This window comes from Balaenoptera acutorostrata, chromosome 18, assembly GCF_949987535.1.
Source record: "Balaenoptera acutorostrata chromosome 18, mBalAcu1.1, whole genome shotgun sequence".
NCBI classification, from domain to species: Eukaryota; Metazoa; Chordata; class Mammalia; order Artiodactyla; family Balaenopteridae; genus Balaenoptera; species Balaenoptera acutorostrata.
In genome coordinates, this window is record NC_080081.1 from 61437120 (window position 1) to 61465001 (window position 27882).

The 27882-nt window shown below is 35.5% G+C and overlaps 1 protein-coding gene across 1 annotated transcript in view; it reads right to left on the reverse strand.

The window, feature by feature from the left end:
• Positions 1 to 27882, reverse strand: part of SUCLA2 (succinate-CoA ligase ADP-forming subunit beta) — a 47736-nt gene that overhangs the window by 12462 nt on the left and 7392 nt on the right. Inside the window, exons 3-6 of the mRNA XM_007186841.3 lie at positions 19398 to 19497; positions 19013 to 19175; positions 8272 to 8400; positions 5445 to 5583 (exon numbers count right to left, since the gene is read on the reverse strand). Of these exons, the coding sequence (XP_007186903.1) occupies positions 5445 to 5583; positions 8272 to 8400; positions 19013 to 19175; positions 19398 to 19497 (531 nt within the window). The remainder of the gene's footprint in view (positions 1 to 5444; positions 5584 to 8271; positions 8401 to 19012; positions 19176 to 19397; positions 19498 to 27882) is intronic.

Genomic DNA, 27882 nt, shown 5'->3' on the forward strand with positions numbered 1-27882 from the left:
AGGACTGTGAAATAGCTATTTTAAACATGTTTAATGATTTAAGGGAAAATATGGTCATAATAAAGCACCAGGTAAGTAATCTCAGCAGAAAATAAAACTATGAAAGGAACCATATTGAAAATTTGGAACTAAAAAGTACAATATCTGAAATCACTGGTGAATGATGGTGAATATGTATGTTTCTTGGATTATGATCCTTCAGATCCCTTGTATTTTGATAATCATTTATAAATTTATAGTTATAAATTGTGGCATATCTATATATGACAGATTTTACAAATATTAAAATAAGTGTTTTAGAAGAATGCTTTAGTAAATGCAAAAAGTGCTCAAGATATGTTAGCAAAAAAATCTGCATATAACTTTACAGTTGGCCCTCCATACCTGCAGTTTTGCATCCACAGATTCAACCAACCACAGATTATGTAGTACTGTAGTACATACTTATTGAAAAAATAATCTGCTTATAAGTGGACCCTCACAGTTCAAATTCATGTTGTTCAAGAGTCAACTGTATATCTATTAAATTAATAAAATTAACATGCCATTCAAAAAACAATGAGGAACACATAGTAAAGGCATTAATCCTTAGTAGGCCTCTAAAGTATATAGGCTCAAGAAGATAAAGACAGGTTCACTCAGGTGATGGTGATTCTCCAATAAAAACATACTTGGGGTGAAATACCTAGGAAGCATATTTCCTAGACCCGAGCTCTGCAACAGTCAGTAGAACCAGCCACTGACAACTCTGCTAACAGCAAGGGTATGTGTAATATCAGTAAACAGAGCCCATACTTAATTCATAGTGTTCAAAAGAGGAAAAACTTTTAAGAAATGTACATTTTGGGTTTTTTCCCCCCTAAAAGTCACAAATGCACCAGGCCAAAATTAATTCCTTACTTGGAGATTTCTCTCAACTGATTTCAGGTCCATAGGTAAGATAATCAAGACAACTGGCATCCTGGGGAGACTAATATCAGTCCATTCTCTTTCATTCAGCTTTCACTGCGTTTCTGCCATGACCCTTGATAAAACGAAGTACATGGTTCTGAGAACATTATTGTGCCTGAGATCACTGTCCCTGGCAGTGGGAATGGCTTGAGTTCTGCGGGGGTTTTTCTCCAAATTTGGTAATTGAGGGCCAAAGCTGTGATAAACTTATATGTATTATTAACCTTTTGTACACTTTTAGAATTCAGGCACATAAGAGATCTGAAATTCAAATAATATAACTTCTGAGATCACAAAGAAACTCTACCCATTCCTATGACAGACAGTCCAAACTGCCATGGCTAAAAGAATTTAAAAACCATCTAGAATTCATAACCTCTCATTCAATCAAAATATTTATGAAATTAGAAAGAACATTAATTTCTTTGAACTTCTAACTCAGATAAGAGAATGTGACTTGGGACTTCAGTTCTCTAGGTCCTCTGGACTTTTATCACATTTGGACTTTAAATCCAGCTGTGTCTTTATGTAATTTACTATTAGAGTATTTTAATGCCATAATCTAATCTCACTGATGAACTTTTGAAATTCCAATAGACAACCTGACTGAACATAATGTGGTGTCAGAAACAGAAAAGAATAAATTTTCAGAATTGAGCATAACACTTTCTTAAAGCTGATATCGGTGTACTATTTTGACCCATTTTAGAAATTTCTGGGGGTAAAAATCCAAACTACCTATAGATGCTCCCATAATAGCCAAAGGAACAATGGCTGGGATTGGAAAGGCAGCCTCAAAGTCAGAACAAGATTACCCAAACAGACAGGTAACCTCTCCTCCCTCAAGAGCTCCACATCCACCCTGATAGATCACAGGCTTGATGGCTGAGCTCAGTGGGTAAAGAAAATACTAAGGAATGTTTGGGGAGGAGGGGGCGGGATCAAATCTTCCCCACTCCTGATGCTTCCTTTCACATTCAAAGGATTCACTTAGTATAAGATCTGTCTCTCACTGTCTCTTTACTTAATTCTTCCCAGAGGAAAGGAAGCAAATTATCTGTCTAGTTAATCTAGATATTATAAAACTAGGCATGCATAATTCTGCTCAATCCTTCTTCCTCTTGGAGTAAGCTTCCCACAGCGAGCAACCATTTCCAACTGCTATTCCCAAGGCACAGTCTATCCCTGAAAGGACTGCCCTGTTAAAGCCTCATATTTGAATAGATTTATTAAGTCTGTCTAATTGTGTAATTTAGTTGTCAGATCCATTTTAATTAGAACTCTGTCAGGGAAGATCAGTAATCACTGGAAGATCTCTCAGAAACTCCAATGATGGCAATGGTATGATAAGCTATTTAAGCAACTGTATTCAAATATATATATATATATATATATATATATATATATATATATATATATATATATATATTTTGTATTACCCTATGTTTTCAGAGCGTTACTAGGAAAATAAGTCTAGAGTCTATAAGCTTTCTTCTTACAATTATTCAAACAATTAAACCGGTACAAATTAAGAGGTATACTTCATTCTATGCAGCATATATATTCCAAAAAAACTGTGCACAAAGGAAATAATTCCAAATTTAGTCATTCAAAATATCCTTAAACTACTATTTTAAGGAATACTATGATAATTTCCCCAAATGTATATTCTATCTTGTCATATGGTAACTTAGTACCAAAAGGAGACAAATATCTATATTTTCTATTTTTTTAAATATTACTTTTGAAACTCAATATGAACCTTATAAATAAAACATATCAATCTGCATATGTTTATAACTACATAGTCTGCATTGGTCTAAAGCCTCCATTCAAAATATATAAAGAAAGTACTGTGAGAAATGTAGGTCTGCTAACAAGAGCCTGAGCTTGAACTCATCTGTAAAATAAAGCCTTCTCCTTTCCATTCCCGCTGCCTTTGTTACCTCCTGCTTGGACTACTGCTACAGCTTCCTAACCTAAAAGATATACCTTATCGCTAATCTCTTCCTACTCCAATAATGCTGATATACTACTACTCTCTACCCAAAATATCCCTGTCATACAACTGTGTCATATGTAAGAGTACAAATTCTGCAGTTGACTGTTTAGATTCACCGCCCATTTCTACCACTAGCCATGTGTCCCTGGGCAAGTCACTTAACCTCTTGGTAACTCAGTTTCCTAACCTATAAAATAAGGATAGTAATAGTATCTACCTCACAGAACTGCTATAAACATTTAATGAACTATAGGGATCCATATCTGAAAAGTTCTTACAATAGTGCCTAGCATATAGTATTTGCTATGTTTTCGTTAAATAGAGGGAAAATATTTTTTAAAAAAATAAACTTTACTATAGGAAACCAAAGTATACTTAGAATGTCTCTTCTGTATGGCCAAAATTCAAAACTATGTACTACGAAAGAAGAAACTGAAAATAAACCAAAACATGGGAGACAAGCTGAAACTGAGTAGAGATATTTTTCAAAGACTAAGGAAAACAAATACAACAATAGAATTAAAATCTTCAAATGAAGAACAAAATCAACAGTCTCTGTATACCAGCAATAAACAGTAAGAAAATACAATGGCAGGGGCTTCCCTGGTGGCGCAGTGGTTGGAAGTCTGCCTGCCAATGCAGGGGACACGGGTTCGAGCCCTGGTGTGGGAGGATCCCACATGCCGCGGAGCAACTAGGCCCGTGAGCCACAACTACTGAGCCTGCGCGTCTGGAGCCTGTGCTCCGCAAGGGGAGAGGCCGCAATAGTGAGAGGCCCGTGCACCGCGATGAAGAGTGGCCCCTGCTCACCGCAACTAGAGAAAGCCCTCGCACAGAAATGAAGACCCAACACAGCCATAAATAAATAAATAAATAAATTTATAAAATTAAAAAAAAAATGATAATGGCAGTTAACTTAAAAAAAAAAAAAAGAAAATACAATGGCAGAAAAGATCCCATTCAAAATAGCAACAAAAATGTATTTCTACAAATAAATCTAAAAAGAAATATAATACCTACCAAAAGAAAATAAGTTTTATTTAAAAAAATATAAATCAAGACTTACATAAATGGAAAAATAAGGTATTTCTAGTTGGAAAAACTGATTACTAGGAAGATGTTAATTTTTCCCCAACAATTTATAGGATGAATACAATTCCAATAAAATTCCAGTATGATCGGTTTTGAAACCTGAGAAAAGGATTCTAAAGGCTGCCTAGCAATAGGAGTTAGTAATTTGACATCCAAGTACCAAATGCAGGACCAAAGGCTTCAAGGAGTTTGAGAACACCTAAACTTCATGAAAAACAGTGCATATGCACATGCACACATGGGAACACTGGTGCAGACTCCTTGGTGAGGGTTACTCGCTTTCATGCAATTTTCACTGCGTTTCTTAAAATTTGTCCTTGACCCACGAAGGGTTAAGTAATGCCAATCTAAAAGAATAATTAGGTAAGAACTGCCTCCCTTAAAAAAAAAATATCGGTTTCATACAGATAATTCTCCTTCACTGGACATTTCATTTTTAAAATGTGCATCAGCCCTCACTCTTTAAAAAAATTTAATTATTTTTAGTTTTATAAACTACCTCTACAATCACAAGAAAATTTACTCATTTTTCTTTATACAACCATATAAATGACCAGCTAAAAACTGACTTCTATAATAATGAATATAACTAATTAGAAGTATAAAAGTGAAAGAGATCTACAAATGCTTAAGAAGATTAGAAATGTCCAAAGAGACTTGAAACAAAATCAAACAAATCACAGCAACAGAAGCAATTAATGTAAAATATCAAGAAAAATTTAGGCTACAATAAAGCAACTTATATTTTTAGAAAAACTATACATGGAAGGCATGATAATTCAAAACCTGATTTACCTTTTAAACATACGTAAAAGAAAAGCTGTCAAAGTGACAAGCTAATCTTACTTCCCTAATATTAAAGGACTATAGTATCAGAATACACACTTTGTACAATAACAATCATGGTGTCTCTAAAGTTTGAAACCTGGGGAGACTAAAATGGCTAATTCCCCAAAACTACAACTATTTATTCACTACCGCAGTGGATACTCTAATCCATCACTGCCCAACAGAACTTTTTGCAATGATGAAATTGTTCTTTATGTCTGCTGTCCAATACAGAGCTGTCCAATACATGGGGCTACAGAGCACTTGAAATGTAACTAGTGCAACTGAGAAATATTTTAATCTTGTATCATTTCAATTAATTTTAACTGCCACATGTGCCTGGTAGCTGCCATACAGTGCAGCTTTAACCCCTCTGTGTGTACATAAATATATATTTAAGGTGTTTGTTTTAAAGGGTCTCTTTAATATTTGTTCACATTCACTCTTTTCATTATAAAATAAGCTTCTACATAGAAATGAGTTCACTTCCTTATGAGTTCAACTTCCTCAGTGAAGAATATGATAAGTGGATAAACAGACAATCAATGTTTGATAAAAGAAGATACTTTACCAGCTCCGTCTGAATCCTCTACCATTGGATTTATTTCTACCATGGTTGCATCATATTTCAGAAAAAGGTTGTAAAGCTTGATCATGTTTTCTGCTGCAGAATCCACAATAGTGGCTGGAAATCCCATCTTCTGTGCAAGCTGAAAGCAATTTGTCTCTTTATTATAGGAATGCTGTATACATCCAATCAACATTAAATTATTACAAATAAAAAACCTTGTCGTTTATCATTTAAATAATAAGCATGACTCATTTATGGTCAAACATTAATCACTGAAATAGCATCTACTATCACTAAATGGTTAAACAAATTTTTTATTCAAAATCCTCACAAAGCAGGTAGTATGCCCATTTTACAAAGAAAGAGATCCAGAGAGGTCAAATGACTTGTCATTCGCCTCAATTCCTGTTCCTGTGTTATTCCATAGCCTCCATACTACCACTAAGACTTATGGCCAACCTAAACTGAAAAAAGAGGCTTATATTTTATTAAAACTACATATAAAAGGTAGACTGATAATCCAAATGGTCTAAAAACAATGGCCAAAATATTAACTCACCCTATTTTACCTTTTAGGTAATTTATGAAGAGTGTCTACCAAGCAATGAAGACACATCGTCAAACAAGTATTATCCTATTCATTCAAAAATCTACTGAACACCTAATATATGCTAGATTCAAAAGATATACAGGTACTTAAGCTTCTAATCTAGTAGAAGAGTTTACAGTCTTGCACAGAGATTCCTCCCTAAATATACCTGAAGAGCTTTTTTTTTCCTTTCAATTTTTATTTATCTATTTATTTATTTTTGGCTGCGTTGGGTCTCCATTGCTGCACATGGGCTTTCTCTAGTTGTGGCGAGCGGGGGCTACTCTTCGTTGCGGTGCACGGGCTTCTCGTTGCGGAGCATGGGCTCTAGGCGCGCGGGCTTCAGTAGCTGTGGCGCATGGGCTTAGTTGCTCTGCGGCATGTGGGATCTTTCCGGGCCAGGGATCGAAACTGTATCCCCTGCATTGGCAGGCAGATTCTTATCCACTGTGCTCTTCAGGGAAGCCCTGAAGAGCTTTTTAAAAATACATACACCAAGGTCTCAACCCAGAAGTTGTGGTTCACAAGTTCTATAGTGGACCAAAAATCCATAATATTTTAAAGTTCTATAAGCAATTCTGAACCACTGGTATAGAAGCCACATGTCTCTTTTTTTATCCTAACTGTTGCAGCTGCTCAGGAAACCTATGGAGTAGTTTTCTCCTCTTTTCCAATTGCTATCTAAGGCTACGATACATCTGACTTTCAATAACAGAAAATATTAAATTCTTTGAAAGTGAATGTGATTCTTGCAAGAAGACAAATGCAAATAATCAAATGAAAATAAAGTGGATGATCAAACTAAGAAATGTAATTTTGGGTTAAAACATTTCAAAAAAAGAATAATGAGAAATAAAGTGCCATTTCATTTAGAAAGATTTTCACTAGGTTATAATCTACTGTTTTAAATGTAAACATCTGAGAATTGCAAAAGAATTCTGATCAGCCCAGTATGACATTAGTTTGTCTAGCACTGTGCTGGGAACTATTTCTGTTCATCCATCACTCAAAAAGGTACAATCTTAGTAGATTATTCCTTCAAGTATTCTTGTAAATCAAGTGTTTTCTTTCTCATTTAAATTTAAGTCTCCAGTCATCACTCTCACATAACTACCTAATGAATCAAATCTCTGTCCCCTTTAAACATTTATACCATTCACTTGCCTAAATGACGTGCTTCACGCTTTAGCAGGGAAATCTTTGTATCAGTCAAAATTCCTGCTCTACTGTACTTCAATACCATAAGCTTCTTTTGACAGTTTCCTAATAAGAGATGTTAATTTCATTCAATTTAATATTCAAACTTCTTTTTAAGATGGGTCACTCATTTTTTATATATAAACTAAACAATTTAATAGCAGTATTACAAACATTAACAAGCAACTCTCACAGGCCATAATACTAAACTTCATGGTTAAGTTTTTGTTTTGGGGGGCTTTTTTTGGGGGGGGGCTGGGAATCGAATGGGAGGAAGAGGCACACAAGAAGGATGGTACAGAAAACTAGTGAAACTGTAGGCAAAATTTACTGAGTATGTGCATACACTGAGAGAAAGTCCACAGCTTTAAACAGATTCTTAAAAGCATCCATAAAACTTCCCCAAAATAAAATCACTGATCTATCATAGGGATATATGAGACAGTGTCCCTACCATTCCATACAACTTACAGGAAATAAAGGGGGGATAGGACATGTTAAGTGCCACCATGGGGATGTAAAATCCAGACTATGAAAAACGATAAAGTATAATTAACCCAGGTTCTTCAACAAAATGAAAGAAAATGGATGAAGAAAGTGAGGGAAAGGAAACCTATAAACTAGAAGAAGACCTATGAGACCTATTAACCAACCACAATGAAAGAACTTATGTGGATCCCAACTCAAACTGTAAAAGAAAAAAAAAAATTGAGACAATTAGGGAATTTGAATGACTGGGTGAGTGATGATATTAAGAAGTTACTGTTAGTTTTACTAGGGATGGCAATGGTATAGTGGCTATTTTAAAAGAATCCTTATCTTTACTAAAGATACATAGTAAAATATTTATGGAGGATATGAAGAAAAACGCGTTAGATACTTCTAAAAAGTTTCAATTTCAAACCTCATATTAACATGCCTTGACACTCAAAAAAAATTTTTAAGAAGTTTTGTCAATCACTTCACATATACAGAGTTAATTCTCTTTAAGGGTTGTAATTATCCAATCAAAAGCTAGAAATGTTTCGGAGAACAACATACCCGAACAGCTTGTTCCTTTTTGATGCCTTCTTCAATATCAATAGGTTCTTTAACTATGGCCTCAGGAGTCTCAGCAGCAACATCTTCAATGTTGACACCACCTTGAGAACTTCCTATCAATACAGGACCCTAGCAGGAGGGGAAACAGCCAAAATATCTAGATTTTATTTTGGAACCGTCAATAAAATCTTAAAATCTATTTGTGTACACTATCAGACTTATACATCTATCACTCCCCACTATTTTTAAATTCCCTTGAGAATTTATCCTTGTACCTCCTGCACAATCCCCCCTAAGTGTTCAACTGAAATAATGGAAAAGAAGTGAAAAGGAAGAGGAAGACAATGGCTCACCTGTGAGGGAAAAAGATTAAAAATAGATACAAATGTATACCAAACAACTTAATATAAACATATACATATGTGAAATATAACCAATGCATTTTTCACAAGAACTGAAGGGACATTGAAGTATTGTTTAAAGAACATTAAAAAAATCATAAAACAGTTTACTGATATTTAATAGGGAAAGCCCAATGAACAAAAGGTCCTGATTTTGTAAGCTCTAGCCCTACTGGAAGTCAGTAAAAAAGAAAGCTACCTACCTTGAAAGAATAGCTCTGGCTATTATCATGAGCAATTAAGAAGGTAAGATGATAAATACCAAACAATTAAGTTAACTTTTAAGTCTTCTAAAATCAATCAAGAAAAAACAAAGTAAAATTATCTAATAGATTTGCTAATTTATGCACAAAACCAGAAATAATCTTAACATGCAAAAACAAGGAAATGGTAAAACCATGCTACTAAAGATTATTTAATGCATCTGGAAAGGAAAATGATCTCAGCAGTGTAATCTGGGAAAAAATGATACAAAACCTTAGATTCTATTCTCAACTGTGTTTTTTTTAACATAAAGTGTGTTTAAATATGCAACCTCCCACTATTCACACAAGCAGAAAAAAGATAAGAAATAAAACATTAAATGATAAGACTTTTGTTATTTTATGTGTCACTACTTTCCAAAAAAAAATTTCTACAGTGAATATATTATTCTTAATCCAGAAAAAAAACGCCTCAAAAGACTAATTTCACTTTTCTATCCCAGCACCTAAGTGTTTCAGTAACAAATTCATTTCAAGGTATAATGTAAAGAAATAATATTATATTCATTACTGTTTGGAGAACAATACAGTCCTTCAAATCCTCAAAATATGGCAATAGCCAAAGGGACCAGGGTGGGGGAGGCTGGGGGGATGGAATTTATTATTTTTTAAAGAGAGTTAACTGTTATTTAGGCAAAAAAAGATTTAAGCATCAGCCTTCCAGGAGAAAAACTGGGTGGTTGAGGAACAAGGATGGGTGGAAGATTTGTATTTCCCTGTACATCTTTGTACCTTTTAAATTTTATACTGCCTGACTAGATTTCAATATACGTGTGTAATAAAGAATTTGGCTGGCCTTTGTCCCCAGTGCGTGGGAGGCAACTTCTAAACCCTCCCCTACATCTGAGAGTTTATGTTAATGAGGTGACTCACAATGGACCCCTAGATAATACAAAGGAGATGACTCAGGTGGGCACTGACCAGGTCAGAAAGACTAATGATGTGATTAGAAGGTTGGAGCTTTGAGCCACATGATATCAGCCTACACTTCCAAGAGGGAAGGAAGCCTGGAGATTAAGTTTAACTCAGTGGGCAATGATTCAGTCAATCATTCCTACTTCATAACCCCTGCACACCCCCACTGCCACTACCCAAAAATACTCTGGACATCAGGATCAGCAAGATGGTGGAAAATAAAGCCCCAGATTTTGCTCTCCCACAGAAACACTAACTTAACAACAATATATGACCCCAAATGCCTATTAGAGAAAACCAGAAACCAGTTAAGAAGTTGCAGTACCCCATGCAAGTTCAACTGCAAGGAAATGGGTAAAAACAGTCATTTTATTTTATCTAAGTGAGCCCCTCCCCCAAGCCAACACAGCTCAATATCCGAGAAATAGCCCAATGCGGGGCTTCCCCCTTGGGAGGGAAAGAGAAGAGTGAAATGTTCATCCAACATTTCTGCTTTTCAGGGGTCTGTCCAAGGAACTGGTTCCTGTCTCATCTGACTTGGAGGGCTAACAGGGAACCTGCAAACTCTGAATGTCTCATGAGGGAGAGGCATTGAGAACATAAGAAAGCTCAGCAGCTTGTGACAGCACCAGAGAACTTGTAATACTACAGACAGAAGCCAACACAGCTCACCAAAGTTGGAGGAAAGCACCCAACTCATGGCTTTCTTTTTAACAACTCAAGGAAGTAGAAAAAGAAGAACAAACTGAACCCAGTAGTGTTAGCAAAAGGAAGGAAATAATAAAGATTAAAGCAGAAACATATGAAATAGAAAATTTTTAAAAAAAGAAAAAAATTAGCAAAACTAAGAGTTGGTTTGTTAAAAAGATCAACAAAATTGACTAACCATTAGCTAGACTAAGAAAAAAAGAAAAGATTCAAATAACAAAAATCAGTAGTGAAAGAGGAGACATTACAACTGATGCCACAGAAGCGAAAAGGACCATAAGAGACTACTATGAACAATCAAACACCAACAAATTGGGTAACCTAGAAGAAATAAATTCCTAGAAACATACAATCTACCAAGACTGAGCCATGAAGAAATAAAAAATCTGAACAGACCTATAACAAGGAGATTGAATGAGTAATCAAAAACCTCCCAACAAAGAAAAGCCCAGGACGAGATGGCTTCACTGAAGAATTCCACCAATCTTTCTCAAACTATTCCCAAGAAAAAGAAAACTGAAGAGGAGGGAACACTGCCAAACTCATTCTATGAGGCTAGCATTACCCTGTTACAACATCAGACAAAGATACTACAGGAAAACTACTGAGCAATATCCCTGATGAATATTGATGCAAAAACTCTTAACAAAATACTAGCCTACCAACTTCAATAACACATTAAAAGGATTATATATCATGATCAAAGGGGGTTTATTCCTGGAATGCAAGGATGGTTCAATATAGGAAAATCAATCAGTGTACCACACCACATTAATAGAATCAAGGTCAAAAACCACATGACCATCTCAACTGCTGCAGGAAAAGCATTTGAAAAAATTCAACACCCTTTCATAAAAACACTCAACAAACTAGGAAGAGAAGGACTACATCAACATAATAATGGCCACAGATGAAAAGCCTACAACCAACATCATATTCAATGGTGAACAACTAAAAGCTTGCCTTCTAAGATTAGGAAAAAGGCAAGGATGCCCATTCTCACCATTTTATCCAATATAGTATTGGAAGTCCTAGCTAGAGCAACCAGACAAGAGAAAGAAACAGAAAGCACCCAAATAGGAAAGGAAGAAGTAAAATTACCTCTGTTCATAGATGATATGATCATGTATATACAAAACTCTCAAGAATCCCCCATAAAACTGGCTAAGAATAAATGAGTTCAGCAAAGTTACAGAACAAAATCAACACACAAATATGTCTTGCATCTCTATACACTGACAATGAACAATCCAAAGAGGAAATTAAGACAATGATCCCATTTATTGATATAATAGAGTCAAAAAGAATAAAATACTTAGGAATAAACTTAACCAAGGAGACAAAAGACTTGTACACTAAAAACTACAAAACAATGCTGAATGAAATTGAGGAAGACACAAATAAGTAAACATCCTGTGTTCATGGATTGGAAGACTTAATATTATTAGAATGTCCAATACTACCCAAAGCAATCTACAGATTCAATGCAATCCCTATTAAAATCCTAATGGTATTTTTCCCCCAATACAATCTTTTCTCCACTGTCCATTTTCTGCAAAAATAAGGGGAAAAAAATCCTAAAATTCACATGGAATCTCACAGGACCCTGAATAACCAAAATATCTTGAGAAAGAAAAACAAAGCTGGAGGCCTCTTACTTCCTGATTTCAAAACATATTACAAAGCTATAGTAATCAAAACAGTATGGTTCTGCCACAAAGACAGACCTCAATGGAATAGAATAGAGAACCCAGAAATAAATCCTCATATATAGGGTCAAATGGTCTTCAACAAAGGTACCAAGGCTACACAATGGGGAAAGGACAGGCTCTTCAACAAATGGTATTAGGGAAACTAGATACCACATGCATAATAATGAAGTTAGACCCTTACCTTATACATATACAAAAATTATCTCAAAATGGATGAAAGACCTAAACGTAAGACCTGAAACTGTAAAACTCCTAGAAAACACAGGGGAAAAGCTTCATGACACTGGATTTGGCAATAATTTCTTGAATAAGACAGAAAATCACAGGCAACAAAAGCAAAATATACAAATGGGACGATATCAAACTTAAAAACTTCTACAAAGCAGAAGAAACAATCAACAAAAAGGCAACCTAGAGAGTGGGAGAAAATATATGCAAACTGTATGTGAGAGATTAATATTCAGAATATATAAAGAACTACAACTCAACCAGAAAACCAAACAACCCAATTTAAAAATCAGCAAAAGACTTGAATAGACATTTCTCCAAAGGAAATACATGTCTTAGCTTAGGATGCTATAACAAAATACCAGACTGGGTGGCTTAAACAACAGACATTTATTTCTCACAATGCATGGTTCACACCCATACTAATCTCCTTATCAAATGGTTCTTCAGCCACACCCTTCATAATTATCTTCCAAATAGCTTTCTAGTTTTTAGCAATATAGGCAGGCTGAGAATTTTCCCAAACGTTTAAGTTCTGATTCCTTTTTGCTTAACAATTCCTTCTTCAATTCATTTCTCTCTTCTCAAATTTTACTATAAGCAGTAAGGAGAAATGAAGGCACCCCTTCAATACTTTGCTTAGAAATCTCCTCAGCTGGGACTTCCCTTGTGGCGCAGTGGTTAAGAATCCACCTGCCAATGCAAGGGATATGGGTTCGAGCCCTGGTCCAGGAAGATCCCACATGCCGCAGAGCAACTAAGCCCACACTCTAGACCCCGCGAGCCACAACTACTGAGCCTGCACACCAAAACTACTGAAGCCTGTGCACCTAGAGCCAGTGCTCTGCAACAAGAGGAGCCACCACAATGAGAAGCCTGTGCACTGCAATGAAGAGTAGCCCCCGCTCGCCGCAACTAGAGAAAGCCCATGCACAGCAACGAAGACCAAAAGCAGCCAAAAATTTTAAAATTAATAAATAAATTTGTTTAAAAAATCTCCTCAGCTAAATATTTAATATCATTACTCCCAAGTTCTACCTTCCACAAAACACTGGAACATGAATACAATTCAGTCAAATTCTTTGCCACTTTACAACACGGATCATCTTTTTTGCATCATCCAAAACCATGTTCTTCATTTCTGAGACCTCACCAGAATGGTCTTTACCATCCGTACTTCTACCAACATTCTGTTCATGATTATTTATATAATCTCTAAGAAGATGGAAGCTTTCTCTGTATCTCTACTCTTTTCTTTCTGAGTCCTCACCAGAATCAACTTTAAAAGTCCTTTCATGGCAATCTCAGCTTTTTCTAGCATGCACCTCAAAACTCTTCCAGTTACACAGTTCCATGACATTGGCGGTTAGGGCTTCAATATATGAATTTTGGGGAAGACATAAACATTCAGTCCATAAAAACATACAAATGGCCAACAAGCATGTGAAAGGGTATTCAATATTATTAATCATTGGGGAAATGCAAATCAAAACCACAATATTACCTCATACCCATTAGGATAATTTCTGTCAATAATAATAATAATAGTGTTTGTGAGAAAGCGGAGAAAATGGAACTCTTGTACCCTGTTGGTAGAAATGTAAAATAGTGGACTCGCTGTAGAAAACAGTATGGAGGTTCCTCAAAAACTTCAATATAGAATTACCATATATGATCCAGCAATCCCACTTCTGGGTATATATCCTAAAAAACTGAAAACAGAACCTCAAATAGATACTTCCATGCCCATGTTAACTGCAACATTATTCATAATAGCCAAGATGCGGAAGAAACCTGGATGTCCACCAACAGATGAAAGATAAAGAAAATAATGTACATACATACAGTGAAATATTATTCAGCCTTTAAAAGTAAGGAAATCTTGACATATGCTATAACATAGATGAACCTTGAGGACATTATGTTAAGCAAAATAAACCAATCGCAAAAAGACAAATACTGCATGATTCCACTGATATGAGGTATCTAAAATAGTCAAAATCTTAAAAACAGAAAGAATGGTGGTTGCCAGGAGTTGGAAGAAGGGATAAAGGGGAAGGTGTTTTTCAATGGATATAGAGTTTCAGTTTCACAAGATGGAAAATGTCCTTGATCTGTTGTACAACAATATGCACAAAGTTAACATTATTGTACTGTACACATAAAAGCTGTTAAAGATAGTAAATTTCATGGGCTTCCCTGGTGGCACAGTGGTTGGGAGTCCGCCTGCCAATGCAGGGGACACAGGTTCGAGCCCTGGTCCGGGAAGATCCCGCATGCCGTGGAGTGGCTAGGCCCGTGAGCCACAACTGCTGAGCCTGCGCGTCTGGAGCCTGTGCTCCGCAACGGGAGAGGTCGCGACAGTGAGGCCCGCGCACCGCGATGAAGAGTGGCCCCCGCTCACCGCAACTGGAGGGCCCTTGCGCAGAAACGAAGACCCAACACAGCCCAAAATAAATAAATAAATAAATAAATAAATTTATTTAAAAAAAAAAAAGATAGTAAATTTCATATTCTATGTTTTGACCACAATTTAAAAAATAAAAACAACTCGACTAGAAACTCAGTGAGCTTTTGTGGTTGCCAATATTCTGTGTATTGTCACATATCAATATGTCAGGAGGGTGACACATCCCTGAAGCAAATGGAAACTTTATGCTTGGGACTCTCCCAGACATTGCCCTATGCATCATCTGTCCATTTTGCTGGTTCTGATTTGTATCCTTTGGCAATAGTAAACCTGTAATCACAAGTATAGTATTTTCCTAAGTTCTGTGAGTCATTCTAGCAAATTATGAAACCTGAGGGGTACTAGGAATTCCCAAACTTGTTGCCAGCTCGTCAGAAGTGAGGGTGACCTGGGGACCCCCAAACTTGAGGCTGATGTCTGAAGTGAGGGCAGTCATGTGGAGGACTGTGTCCTTAACCTGTGAAGTCTGGCTCAGTTCTGGTTACTTGGTGTCAGAACTCACTGCAACAAACACAAAAAAAATTTAATAGAAGAATTCATTGTGCGTTTCTGAGACTAAAGAAGAGAATAATGGCACGCTTAAGTCAAGGGAAATGTTTGAAATTAAAGTCTAATTTTTACTTTCTCTATAAACTTCAAATGAAAAGGTATTCTTCATTTCCTCCCTAGAAAGGCAATTCATAATTATAAGCTTTTACAGAGATCTAAAGAGAGAAGAAAAAACTCAGATTTAAGAAGAATCTATCAACTACTGTCATGCTATTAAAGTAAAATATAGATAAATGAATCTACTGCCATGCTATTGAAGTATAATATAAGTAAATTAATCTACAGATAACCCCCAAATACAATTTTATTCAACTGAAAAGGTAGAATCAACAAACTTTTAAAGTATTTGAACATTTTATTCTAGTTCTACTGTCCTTTTCTTTTCATATCTACTGATAAGAGAAGTGAAGAGCCACATAAAAGGCAGCACTACTGGGGGAAAAAAGTTAATATTAAATTCTCACTAAAGTAATGATTAGATCTCCAAGAGTTTGCTATAAGTTAGAGAAAAGTCTAAAAAAAAATACATATGAGATAATAAATATATAAAAGAAAGTGAACAAATTCTCTTTGTACTAATTCCCTGACCAACTAGAAAGAAACCCCAAAATTTATAGCCAATTAGTCAGAAGAAAGCTTACATAGGTAAATAAAATAGAGATCAGTTAAAACAATGACTGTAGTTTTGCATATGGTCATGACTGCTGAATAAATTGGTGCTTCTGTTTAAATGATTTGGTTTTAACTTTTAAATTTTAGTAATAAGCTTTCAGAACAATTTAAGTTCTAGCAAAGAACTGTAATTTCAAATAAATTAATAATGCTATTTTCACCTTCTTAACCTAAATTCCTCTTTTCCTGTTGGTCTTGCAAAAGGTTTTGCCTTAAAATGGATCTGAATTTAAAATCAGATGACAAAGAGGCCACTTAAAATAAGTATCTCTTTTTAAGGAAATAAAAGTGTGGAAAATAAAATTTGGAATTCTCGCAGCACATTTTATATTTAATCCAAGCAAAGTAAAAACCTGACACAGTTAAACATACCATTCATTTACAGCAGATTGCAATGTTTTACTAGGAAAATAAAGCAGCAAATGTGATTTGTTAAATCAGATTTGTCTCAGCCCAGAAGTTCCCAACAGGTACTGGGCAAATGTTAAGAAATCTGACTTTTAAAAAGTACCAAAACACAGAATAGGAATTTAAATTGACTTTTTTTTGGCACATCAACCCCATGGTACATGTCTGCCCAGGCTTCCTGATGCAATACATACAAAGAATACCCGTAGAGTTTATGATTCATCTCCTGAAAACAGATAAGCAACAAATGCAATTTTTAAAGATCAGTTAAGTCCTGGACTTCCCTGGTGGCGCAGTGGTTAAGAATCCGCCTGCCAATTCAGGGGACACGGGTTCGAGCCCTGGTCCGGGAAGATCCCACATGCCACGGAGCAACTAAGCCCGTGTGCCTCAACTACTGAGCCCACGTACCGTAACTACTGAAGCCTGCGCACCTAGAGCCCGTGCTCTGCAACAAGAGAAGCCACCACAATGAGAAGCCCACACACGGCAACAAAGAGTAGCCCCCGCTCACTGCAACTAGAGAAAGCCTGCATACAGCAACCAAGACCCAACGCAGCCAAAAATAAATTAAAAAATAGTTTTTTTTTTAAAAAGCCCACATATTAAAAAAAAAAAAAAGATCAGTTAAGTCCTAAGCATATGACTTTAATTCAGTCAAAATGGGCTTTTCTTTTTAAATAGCCGACTTATTTTTTGTTGTTTAATAGAAACCTGTCCAGAGGGATTCCCAAAATAGTTCTTTTTACCCCAAAAAGTAACACCAACCAACTCCACATTGGCCTAATATGATAGCATCAAAGCACATTATAATGTCTTTGGCCAGATGGTTCAACTAGTACTATTGAATTTTTAGCATGAATTATTACAACTATGTATTACTTGTGCAAATGAAATAAAAACATTTTTCCTTAATAAGACTCAGAGTTCTCCAAAAATTCAAGTTCTTAAAATGAATTCAAATTTGATCATTTTTCCTAATGCTTTAACATATCTTAAATACAATATATTCACTGTGTTATATTCATATCTTTAATAACACATATTAAGTTTGCTACATTTATTCTAATCAAGATGAGCTACTCTGTGCAATATTACAGGACTCATATCTCAAACTGTCCAGGCACATATACCTTGTTCCTGGCTATAACAGAAAGTAAAAATATTAATAACTAACAAAATGATAGATGTTGATATATAACATCAATGAAAAGGAAAAGAAAATGTAGTGAAAATAAATGAATTTGTAAAAACATAGTTTCTGCAAATATTTGTAATATATAAGGTTATTGTCATGGGATTTCTAAAGTAACTTACAAAACTAAATTCTATCACATCAAGAAACCTACAGAGGTAAAGACATCACTTATGAACAAAACAATGTTCTTTAATCTTATATTCTGAGTGGGTTTTTACTACCATCTAGTGTTATACCTTAAAAAATACTTTCTTATAAAAATTCAAAGTTACAAAAGATATTTTATAATATCACTCAAACATTACAAGAAAACTTACTTAACTGTAAAAAAAATCACAATATGGAAAATAGCTATTTTTTAAAAAGCTGTTTTATATAAGAAAACATTTTCATGACCCCTTAAAATTTTTGTTACATTACTAATTATGTAATTAGTGATGTTCTACATCAAATCCTGACTAGGGCTACCAAATACGTACCCAGCCTGCTTCAAAAGACAAGTTAGTTACTACACAGATTCAGCTCATAAAAGTTAACCAATGCACTCAAAAAGCCAGATAATTACACCATAAAATCACTGTCAATGCCCTTTCCAAGCCCTAGGTCTATGAAGGAATTTTCTCTTCATGTGATGCCTTAAGTTCATTGCTAGCATTCTAAGTTCCATAAAGAGAGCAGAGCAGAATAAGGTTATGCTCCTTAGAAGCATACTGTTTGCTATTGAATGCCATCCTTGAACCTACCAAGTATCAAATCCTCTTGTGAAACAAACCGCGAACTATAAAAAATACGAAGAGGTTGAAAAAGAAAAAGATGAAGCCAGGGATACACATTCTCTTAGCGGTTCCAGGAACTTTCTCTTTGGTTAGAATATCTTACTGTGCTAGAAATTATTTTCTCAGTCTATGGAATCTAAAGGTGAATCAGAAATGATTTAAACTGCTCTTAGCAAATTAACAATTTGGAAATTCTGTGGATTTTATTTCAGCATGGTTTTGCCTACAGTTTTTATTACCACAATATTATAGTATTAAGTTTGATGGCATTAATCATGTTGGTTTTTAAAAATGACATAAAAATATTGTTCCCATGACATATACAAATAGATTATGGACCATACCTTTTTAACCCTTCCCATACAAATAGAAATAATAATCAACTTTTGAAATTGAATGTAATAAGATCATCCTAAATGTATCATGTCTACAATTACTCACTTGAAATGACCTTTCCATTGTAATAGCAAAGTAGTATTCTCTCCTGGGATATCTTCGCTCACAAACCAATACTTGATTGCATATTCTGCCCTTTTCTCCTGTTTGCTTGGTAAACAACTTTCTCCCAATCATCTGTGAGGAAACAGCTTTTGCTTCTTCTGGACTAAAATAAGAAAAAGAACTCAAACTCTTTCCTCCTCCAACTGAGAAAAATAAAAGCACATGACAGCCAAAATCTTATCTCATCTAATATTTAAATCTCAGTATTTTTATCAATTCAATAATAAGGGGCAAAAAATAATAATAATAATAATAAGGGGCATCTTTTACAAATATACATTGTTTTCTTTAATAATGATGTGTGTATGTTTAAAACATAACTTACGAGAAAACTATCTTCACTCCCCCTTTGAGGCCACTTTCAAATGTTCCTTTTCCTCTACCACCAGCTAGAACTTGTGCCTTTATCACAACATCTTTTGAACCTAGAAGAAAAACACTTCTATTAGATACAAAGCATGGAGCAGCATGCAACACACAGTATTTTGTTATTAAACATACATATTAAGCAGTGTTATTAAATGTAGTAAAGTCTCATTTACCCACAATGTCAAAAAAGGAGGCATTCCATGTACATAGATTTTCTAGATTAGAACACTAAAACATTCACCACCTAAAGACCCACAAACTTAAAAAAATGAGCCACTCATATTAAGCCATTTCTTAAAGCATACTGAAAATAATTTTACCTTTCCTTGATACTTTAAATATCTAGTACTTTGCAAGGTACTAAAAGTACAAAATTGAGGGTCAAATGTCTTCCTAACAATTTCTTCCCTCTATTGATATGTAAACTTACTACACTATGACAATTTGAGTTATAAATGCTGCTTTGAGTAGAAATGTACCATGACTTTCAGGGAAAGTGCCACTATTGATACCAATTCACATTGTCCCACTAACAGAAAGTCCTGTTAATATACATTCTTGAGCTGTACTGTTGTGAGGAGGACTATCAGGAGTTAAGGTATGTTTATCAAAAGATTCTAGAATGTTACACTTCTAAGTCTTTAAAACATTTTTTAAGAAATACTCTGAATTTTTCTTCTTTAACAGGTAAACTGGTCTCTCTCTTTTCTTCCCCTTTCTAGCATGCTGAAGAAAATTACCAGACTAGCTGTTTAAGCCTAGGTACTACTCTTCATGATCCAGAGCAATGCATCTTAGAGGGGCATTCTGTCTCCCGAGATGGGCAGAAGTTCAAAGCCTCCTCATGTTGCTTCTCATAGTATTTTGCCCATACTAGCAGTGTAACACCAACATTACATTATGAAAAACAATTAACCTTTGATGTCAGGGTTAAGGACATTGTCTTATTCGTTGTATCCCTAGCACAAAGCAGTTCCTGGGATATAACCACCACTCCATAAATGTGTATCTGAATAGGCTAAAGATGGGAATTCTACTACTGGGGAAAGGCCACTCTAATGCGCATATACCAAGCTGAACGAGAGGGCACTCCCACCTGATCAAGGAGGTAACAAATAGTTTGTGATCAAACAAATAAAAAATGACCAAAAGTTAACACTTAAACAATTACTACAAAATGTTTAGAAAATTAATGATATAAATGTGTCCACATTGGAAATGTACACTTAAGTCAGAAGACGGCCCTATGAATCAGTCCAGGCAGTGTTTTTTAAAAAAAAACCCTCTCATACTCCACACATCCATTCAGTCAGGAAATCATAGTGGTTCCACCTTCAGAATGTATCTAGAATCTTGACCACTCTTCATCACCTCCATTTTAGGCCCTGGTCCCAGCCACCATTACATCTCACCTAGATTACCCTTGTCCCCAAAAGAATATTCTCAAAGCCAAAGTGCGCATATAACTCCTCTACTTAAAACCTTGCACTGAATGCCCACTTCACTCAGAGTTAAAGCCAGAGTCCCTACAATGGCCTCAAGGCCCTGTGTAATCCCCCAGCACCCTTGTCCTTTGTATCATGCCCTCTTCATTGTTCACTCCACACCAGCAACTCTAATCTTCCTGTTCCTGGGCGTGTTCCTCCCTTCCTTTAGGACTTGGCACTGATGCACCCTCTCTCTCTGAATACTCTTCATCCAGGTATCCGTTTGGGAAAGGTCCTCATTCCCTTCCAGTTTTTCTTTAAGTCTAAATTGTCCATGAGACTTACCCTGATCACCCTACTTAACACTGCACCTGCCCACCCATGACCAATCCCCCATAGCCCACTCATTTTTTTTCATAGAAGTCATCACCTTCGAACATAACATATAATCTTCCTATGTTTATCATTTTTGTTTTGCTCCCCCACTAAAATATAGACTCCAGGAGGGCAGAATCTTTGTTATGTTCATTGATGTTTGCAAGGTCCTGGGAGGGTTTCTAGCACATAATATTTTCTGAATGATAAATAAAAGAACATTTAGAAATCAAGAGAATTCTTATGAATCTAGATCTTCCACTGCTCTTGAGAAACACAGAACTGGAAATCCTGGGCCCTGCAACTAGAACTGACCGCAAGTGCCTTGTTTACACAAGACATCATTTCAATTTGCCACAGTCCCCACCATTCCCAAGTGCCACAACTAATATCAGATGAAGATTAGAGAAAGTTTAGAAATTTCCTTAAAAGTAACAATAATTTTCTTACTGAGAAGACAACAGGTAGCCTCAGGGACCATGGCAAATTAGAGAGTTCATGCCCGAACTAAAAGGAGCAGCCACTAGTCATTCTACCTGTTTCTGGTTACCTGTCAAGTCAGTTTTCTAGTACTTCAGCAATATTCATTTATCTCCAAAGAGGATACCTATAATCCAAACAGTGTAAATGTAATGTAAAAATGGACAACAGCTAAACTGGTGCTTTGCTGGGCTAAATTCAAACATTCTTATTAATTAAGCTGGGAACTTAACATACTGAGCTATTAAGTAAGAGTAATGAAGCTCTATTTTTTCAAAAACATTTTATAAGACAGAGGCTCTTCCCCAAAGCGTCAATTTTCTTTTTTTAAGAAAATAAACTCCTTAAGGGCACAGATGATTCTTCAAAAATTCCTTCAAAAAAGCCCTTCACGGGGACTTCCCTGGTGGTCCACCCTGGCCAGGGAACCAGATCCCGCATGCATGCCGCAACTAAGAGTTCACATGCCATAACTAAGAAGTCCATGTGCTGCAACTAAGACCTGACACAGCCTAAATAAATAAATAAATAAATAAATATTTTTTTAAAAAATAAAATAAAAAAGACCTTCACAACAAAAGAAAAACAAAAACAAAAACAAAAAAGTAATGACATACAATCTCATCAACTATCAAGACAGGAAGAAGAATTAGAAGATAAATCTGAGGACAACTGACTGAAACAAAGATTTTATTCAATTCCATTAATTCAGTCAACAGTTACATCTACATACCAGACACTGTGCTGGAGTTGTAGATATAACAATGAGCAAATCAGTCTTGCTAGATTTGGCCCTTTGCTCTAGCCAGACAAGATCGTTTATGGATCCCAAGATTGTCTTTAAAATATATTCACCATCCCTCCTAGCTTTAGTCATTCACAAACGTTGTAAGCATTCCTCATTTACAGTCATCTAATAAAACACTGGAAAAAGGAAAAAGAAGGCAAAGTCCTACTGTATGCCATTAGAAATCTCCCTCTGGGCTGACATTCATTAATTGACACCCTCTGCACGTTTATTCACCCAGAGAGAAATTCTACGTTAACTGTACTAGAATCCAAACTATATTTCCACAGTAAATAGGGAAATCATAAGAACTCTGCCAAATGCCTTACTGAAATCATATTTTCTTGTAACTACAAGAAGGAGGTGGGAATCTGCTCTTAGAACTGACCCTAAATTATAACTACTTCATTTCTCTGTGCTTAACAACCATCCCTTTGATAATCCATTCCAGAAACTTCTCCATGATCTTCCAGCTCATCAACCTTCATTTGTGGACTCATACAGTATTTTAAAATATTGGAATTAGATTTCTTTCTAACCATTCTTCCATCCCTAACTTCAGTTATTCACAACAGGTAAAACTTGCCTCCAGGACAGTGTTTTCCAACTTTTATCACATCATGACACACACAGAAAATGACAGAATTTGTAGGGAATACTGGGGAAAGAGGTCAGAGCTATTTTGGGAGGAGTTACCAGCTACAGGGCTCAGTGGCCCCAGTCCCCATGTTAACTCAGCTTCTCTTGCCTCCCACAAAGACAAGCAATAGTTTGTCACACCTGTAATGCATTTATGCCCTAGTATACTGCTTGATGAGGTAAGACTTTTTAAATAACTGGGAATTAACATTTCATGAATTTTGCAGTAACTGAGAAGCAAAAATTAGCCGAAGTCAGCACTGGGAATTGCTAGCTAGATGGAAAGAACCAGGTGTATTTCTAGGGCACCTCATATCACATCCTGTGCAATTATATCCCATAATCAGTATCTTCTGATATTAATGACTCACCACAAAAAAAAAAACTGTCTCAACATCCTCAAAGTAGTTAGGAAATACATCTTTTAAAAAGTAGTATTTCTGCTCCTCTAGATTTAAAGGTCCTTATTAGTCACTAATCCCACTCCCATACTGCAATCATCATTTGCAGCCTTCTTTGACAAAGACACACTTTCCTTCTGTTCCAAGGAGCTGAAAATCAGAGCTGCCTACCTGCTCCTTACTACTTGTAAGTCCTGGTTCCAGAGAACTTGCCAGAAATACTCACAGTTACAGTATATCCTATACATATTAACTATTCCTTCTTCTACAGCTAAAAATCATTAAATATTTTTACAATTAGTAAAGAAATCAAGAGACTGGCATCTGAATAAATCCTACTCGTTTTATGAAAAAGTCTGTACACAAATTATTTTTTTCTGACAAAATAGTAAAATTTGACTAAATGAGAAAACATATGGAAAACTAATTAAGAAAACCAATTATAATAATTTGGAAATAGAAAAAGAAATACTAGCTTTCACTGACTTCATTAAATCAGGCCCTTTAATCAGTGGTATGGAAAACACTTAATGCCTTCAGCATTATTAAGAAGGAAAGAACTGGTAAACAAAACATGCATCACTCAAGAGATTAAACTAACAAAATTAAAAGAACAAAGTCAAGGGTCTGAAATTCATCCTTAAGGATAGAAGGGTAGGATAAGAAAACCTTACACTTTCTCAATTACATTTCCAAATTTTCCTTCTTACTTAGTTGGGTCTTCTTTAGAAATTAACATGTAGGTCATATATATAAGATTGAATCTCAAGAAGGTAGTTAATAAAGTGCCTTTGCAAGAAATACTACAGAAATACAATCACGAGTTTTCTTTAAGCCTTGACCCTTAAGAGCCTCTAACATACATGGTGTTTCAAAGGTTAAAATGAGGTTCATCTTTTACCATGGACAAGTTCAAACTACAAGTCACCAATAATTAACAAAAATTTCAGCAAAAGTAGTACGAATTTACATAAGGCTTTTGCTGAATAAAAAGAAGCTTGCTTGTAATCTGAATAAAAAGAATTGTTTTTCTAAGCTTTCGACAAAATTCAACACCCATTTATGAAAAAAACCCTCCAGAAAGTAGGCATAGAGGGAACCTACCTCAACATAGTAAAGGCCATATATGACAAACCCACAGCCAACATCATTCTCAATGGTGAAAAACTGAAAGCATTTCCTCTAAGGTCAGGAACAAGAAAAGGCTGTCCACTCCCACCACTATTGTTCAACATAGTTTTGGAAGTTTTAACCACAGCAATCAGAGAAGAAAAAGAAATAAAAGGAATCCAAATCAGAAAAGGATAAGTAAAGCTGTCACTGTTTGCATATGACATGATACTATACATAGAGAACCCTAAAGATGCTACCAGAAAACTACTAGAGCTAATCAATGAATTTGGTAAAGTAGCAGGATACAAAATTAATACACAGAAATCTCTTGCATTCCTATATACTAATGACGAAAAATCTGAAAGAGAAATTAAGGAAACACTCCCATTTACCACTGCAACAAAAAGAAAAAAATACCTAGGAATAAACCTACCTAAGGAGACAAAAGACCTGTATGCAGAGAACTATAAGACACTGATGAAAGAAATTAAAGATGATACAAACAGATGGAAAGATATACCATGTTCTTGGATTGCAAGAATCAACATTGTGAAAATGACTATACTACCCAAAGCAATCTACAGATTCAATGCAATCCCTATCAAACTACCACTGGCGTTTTTCACAGAACTAGAACAAAAAATTTCACAATTTGTATGGAAACACAAAAGACCCCGAATAGCCAAAGCAATCTTGAGAAAGAAAAACAGAGCTGGAGGAAATCAGGCTCCCGGACTTCAGACTATACTACAAAGCTACAGTAATCAAGATAGTATGGTACTGGCACAAAAACAGAAATATAGATCAATGGAACAGGATAGAAAGCCCGGAGATAAACCCACACACACACGGTCACCTTATCTTTGATAAAGGAGGCAAGAATATACAATGGAGAAAAAACAGCCTCTTCAATAAGTGGTGCTGGGAAAACTGGACAGCTACGTGTAAAAGAATGAAATTAGAACACTCCCTGACACCATATACAAAAATAAACTCAAAATGGATTAAAGACCTAAATATAAGGCCAGACACTATCAAACTCTTAGAGGAAAACATAGGCAGAACACTCTATGACATAAATCAGAGCAAGATCCTTTTTGACCCACCTCCTAGAGAAATGGAAATAAAAACAAAAATAAACAAATGGGACCTAATGAAACTTAAAAGCTTTTAAACAGCAAAGGAAAACATAAACAAGACGAAAAGACAACCCTCAAAATGGGAGAAAATATTTGCAAATGAAGCAACTGACAAAGGATTAATCTCCAAAATTTACAAGCAGCTCAATATCAAAAAAACAAACAACCCAATCCAAAAATGGGCAGAAGACCTAAATAGACATTTCTCCAAATAAGATATACAGATTGCCAACAAACACATGAAAGGATGCTCAACATCACTAATCATTAGAGAAATGCAAATCAAAACTACAATGAGGTATCACCTCACACCGGTCAGAATGGCCATCATCAAAAAATCTAGAAACAGTAAATGCTGGCGAGGGTTCCTGGAGAAAAGGGAACCCTCTTGCACTGTTGGTGGGAATGTAAATTGATACAGCCACTATGGAGAACAGTATGGAGGTTCCTTAGAAAAGTAAAAACAGAACTACCATATGACCCAGCAATCCCACTACTGGGCATATACCCTGAGAAAACCATAATTCAGAAAGAGTGATGTACCACAATGTTCACTGCAGCACTACTTAAATAGCCAGGACATGGAAGCAACCTAAGTGTCCATTGACACTTAGATGAATGGATAAAAAAGATGTGGCACATATATACAATGGAATATTACTCAGCCATAAAAAGAAACAAAATTGAGTTATTTGTAGTGAGGTGGATGGACCTAGAGTCTGTCATACAGAGTGAAGTAAGTCAGAAAGAGAAAAACAAATACTGTATGCTAACACATATTTATGGAATCTAAAACAAAAAAATGATTCTGAAGAACCTAGCGGCAGGACAGGAATACAGATGCAGACGTAGAGAATGGACTTGAGGACATGGGGAGGGGGAAGGGTAAGCTGGGACGAAGTGAGAGAGTGGCATGGACATATATACACTACCAAATGTAAAATAGATAGCTAGTGGGAAGCAGCCGCATAGCACAGGGAGATCAGCTCGGTGCTTTGTGACCACCTAGAGGGGTGGGATAGGGAGGGTGGGAGGGAGACGCAAGAGGGAGGGGATATGGGGATATATGTATACATATAGCTGATTCACTTTGTTATACAGCAGAAACTAACACAACATTGTAAAGCAATTATACTCCAATAAAGATGTTTAAAAAAAAAAAATCATGCTTCCAAGTCAAGGAAATCAAGGCTACCTCATTCAAAAACATATCATATAATATATGACAACTTTCTGATCTTCTACATGCCTCACTTTTGAAAGAAAAACCCATTCTAGAAACAAATAAGTACAAATAGAGATGAAGACTTTTACAATTTCAAACAGTTTAAAATGTTCCACATCTTTCTCGAAAAACTAATAAAAGCAAAGTCTCCACCAAAGCACATTTAAAGCCATATTAATCAAATGTACATACAAAGGAGATTAATTATGGTAATCTACATAAAATTGGTGGGATTTTAAATATTACTAAGAAAATGCAGTGTATAGCTATTACATTACTCATTATCATGTTCTCTTATTAAATCCTTAAAAATATGTGAAGCATACTTTCCAAACTCAACATTTATTTTTTAATTAAGAGATTAATATAAATTCAAATTAACAAAACCTATTAAGGTTTCTGTTATCAATAAAATAATCTACTAATAAACATAGGCAACTATTTAATTCATTTAACGATATTAATATTTATTGATTACCTAAGTGTCAGGTCCTCTTCTAAGAGATTGGGATATATCAGTGAACAAAATAAGACAAAGAAACCCTGCTCTTATAGAGCTTACATTCTAATGCTCAACTTCTTTTTTCCCCCTTCTGGCTCTCTATTTTTCCTGTCCAAAAAAAAGGACAGGAGAAATACTGGACCTCTCTTTACAATCGCATAAACAGGTAAGATTTTCCGTCACCATTTCCCTGAAGAATCATCACAGCCAGAATCTTCTTCCCCATAGTTATAACTAAAAACAGGACTTCAGCTTCCTGAAGCTTTGATTCTTAAGTTATCAGCACTATGGGAGCACAGAATAATCTCATAATAATTTTAGGATGCCAACAATCATAAGTTCCACCTTCTCTT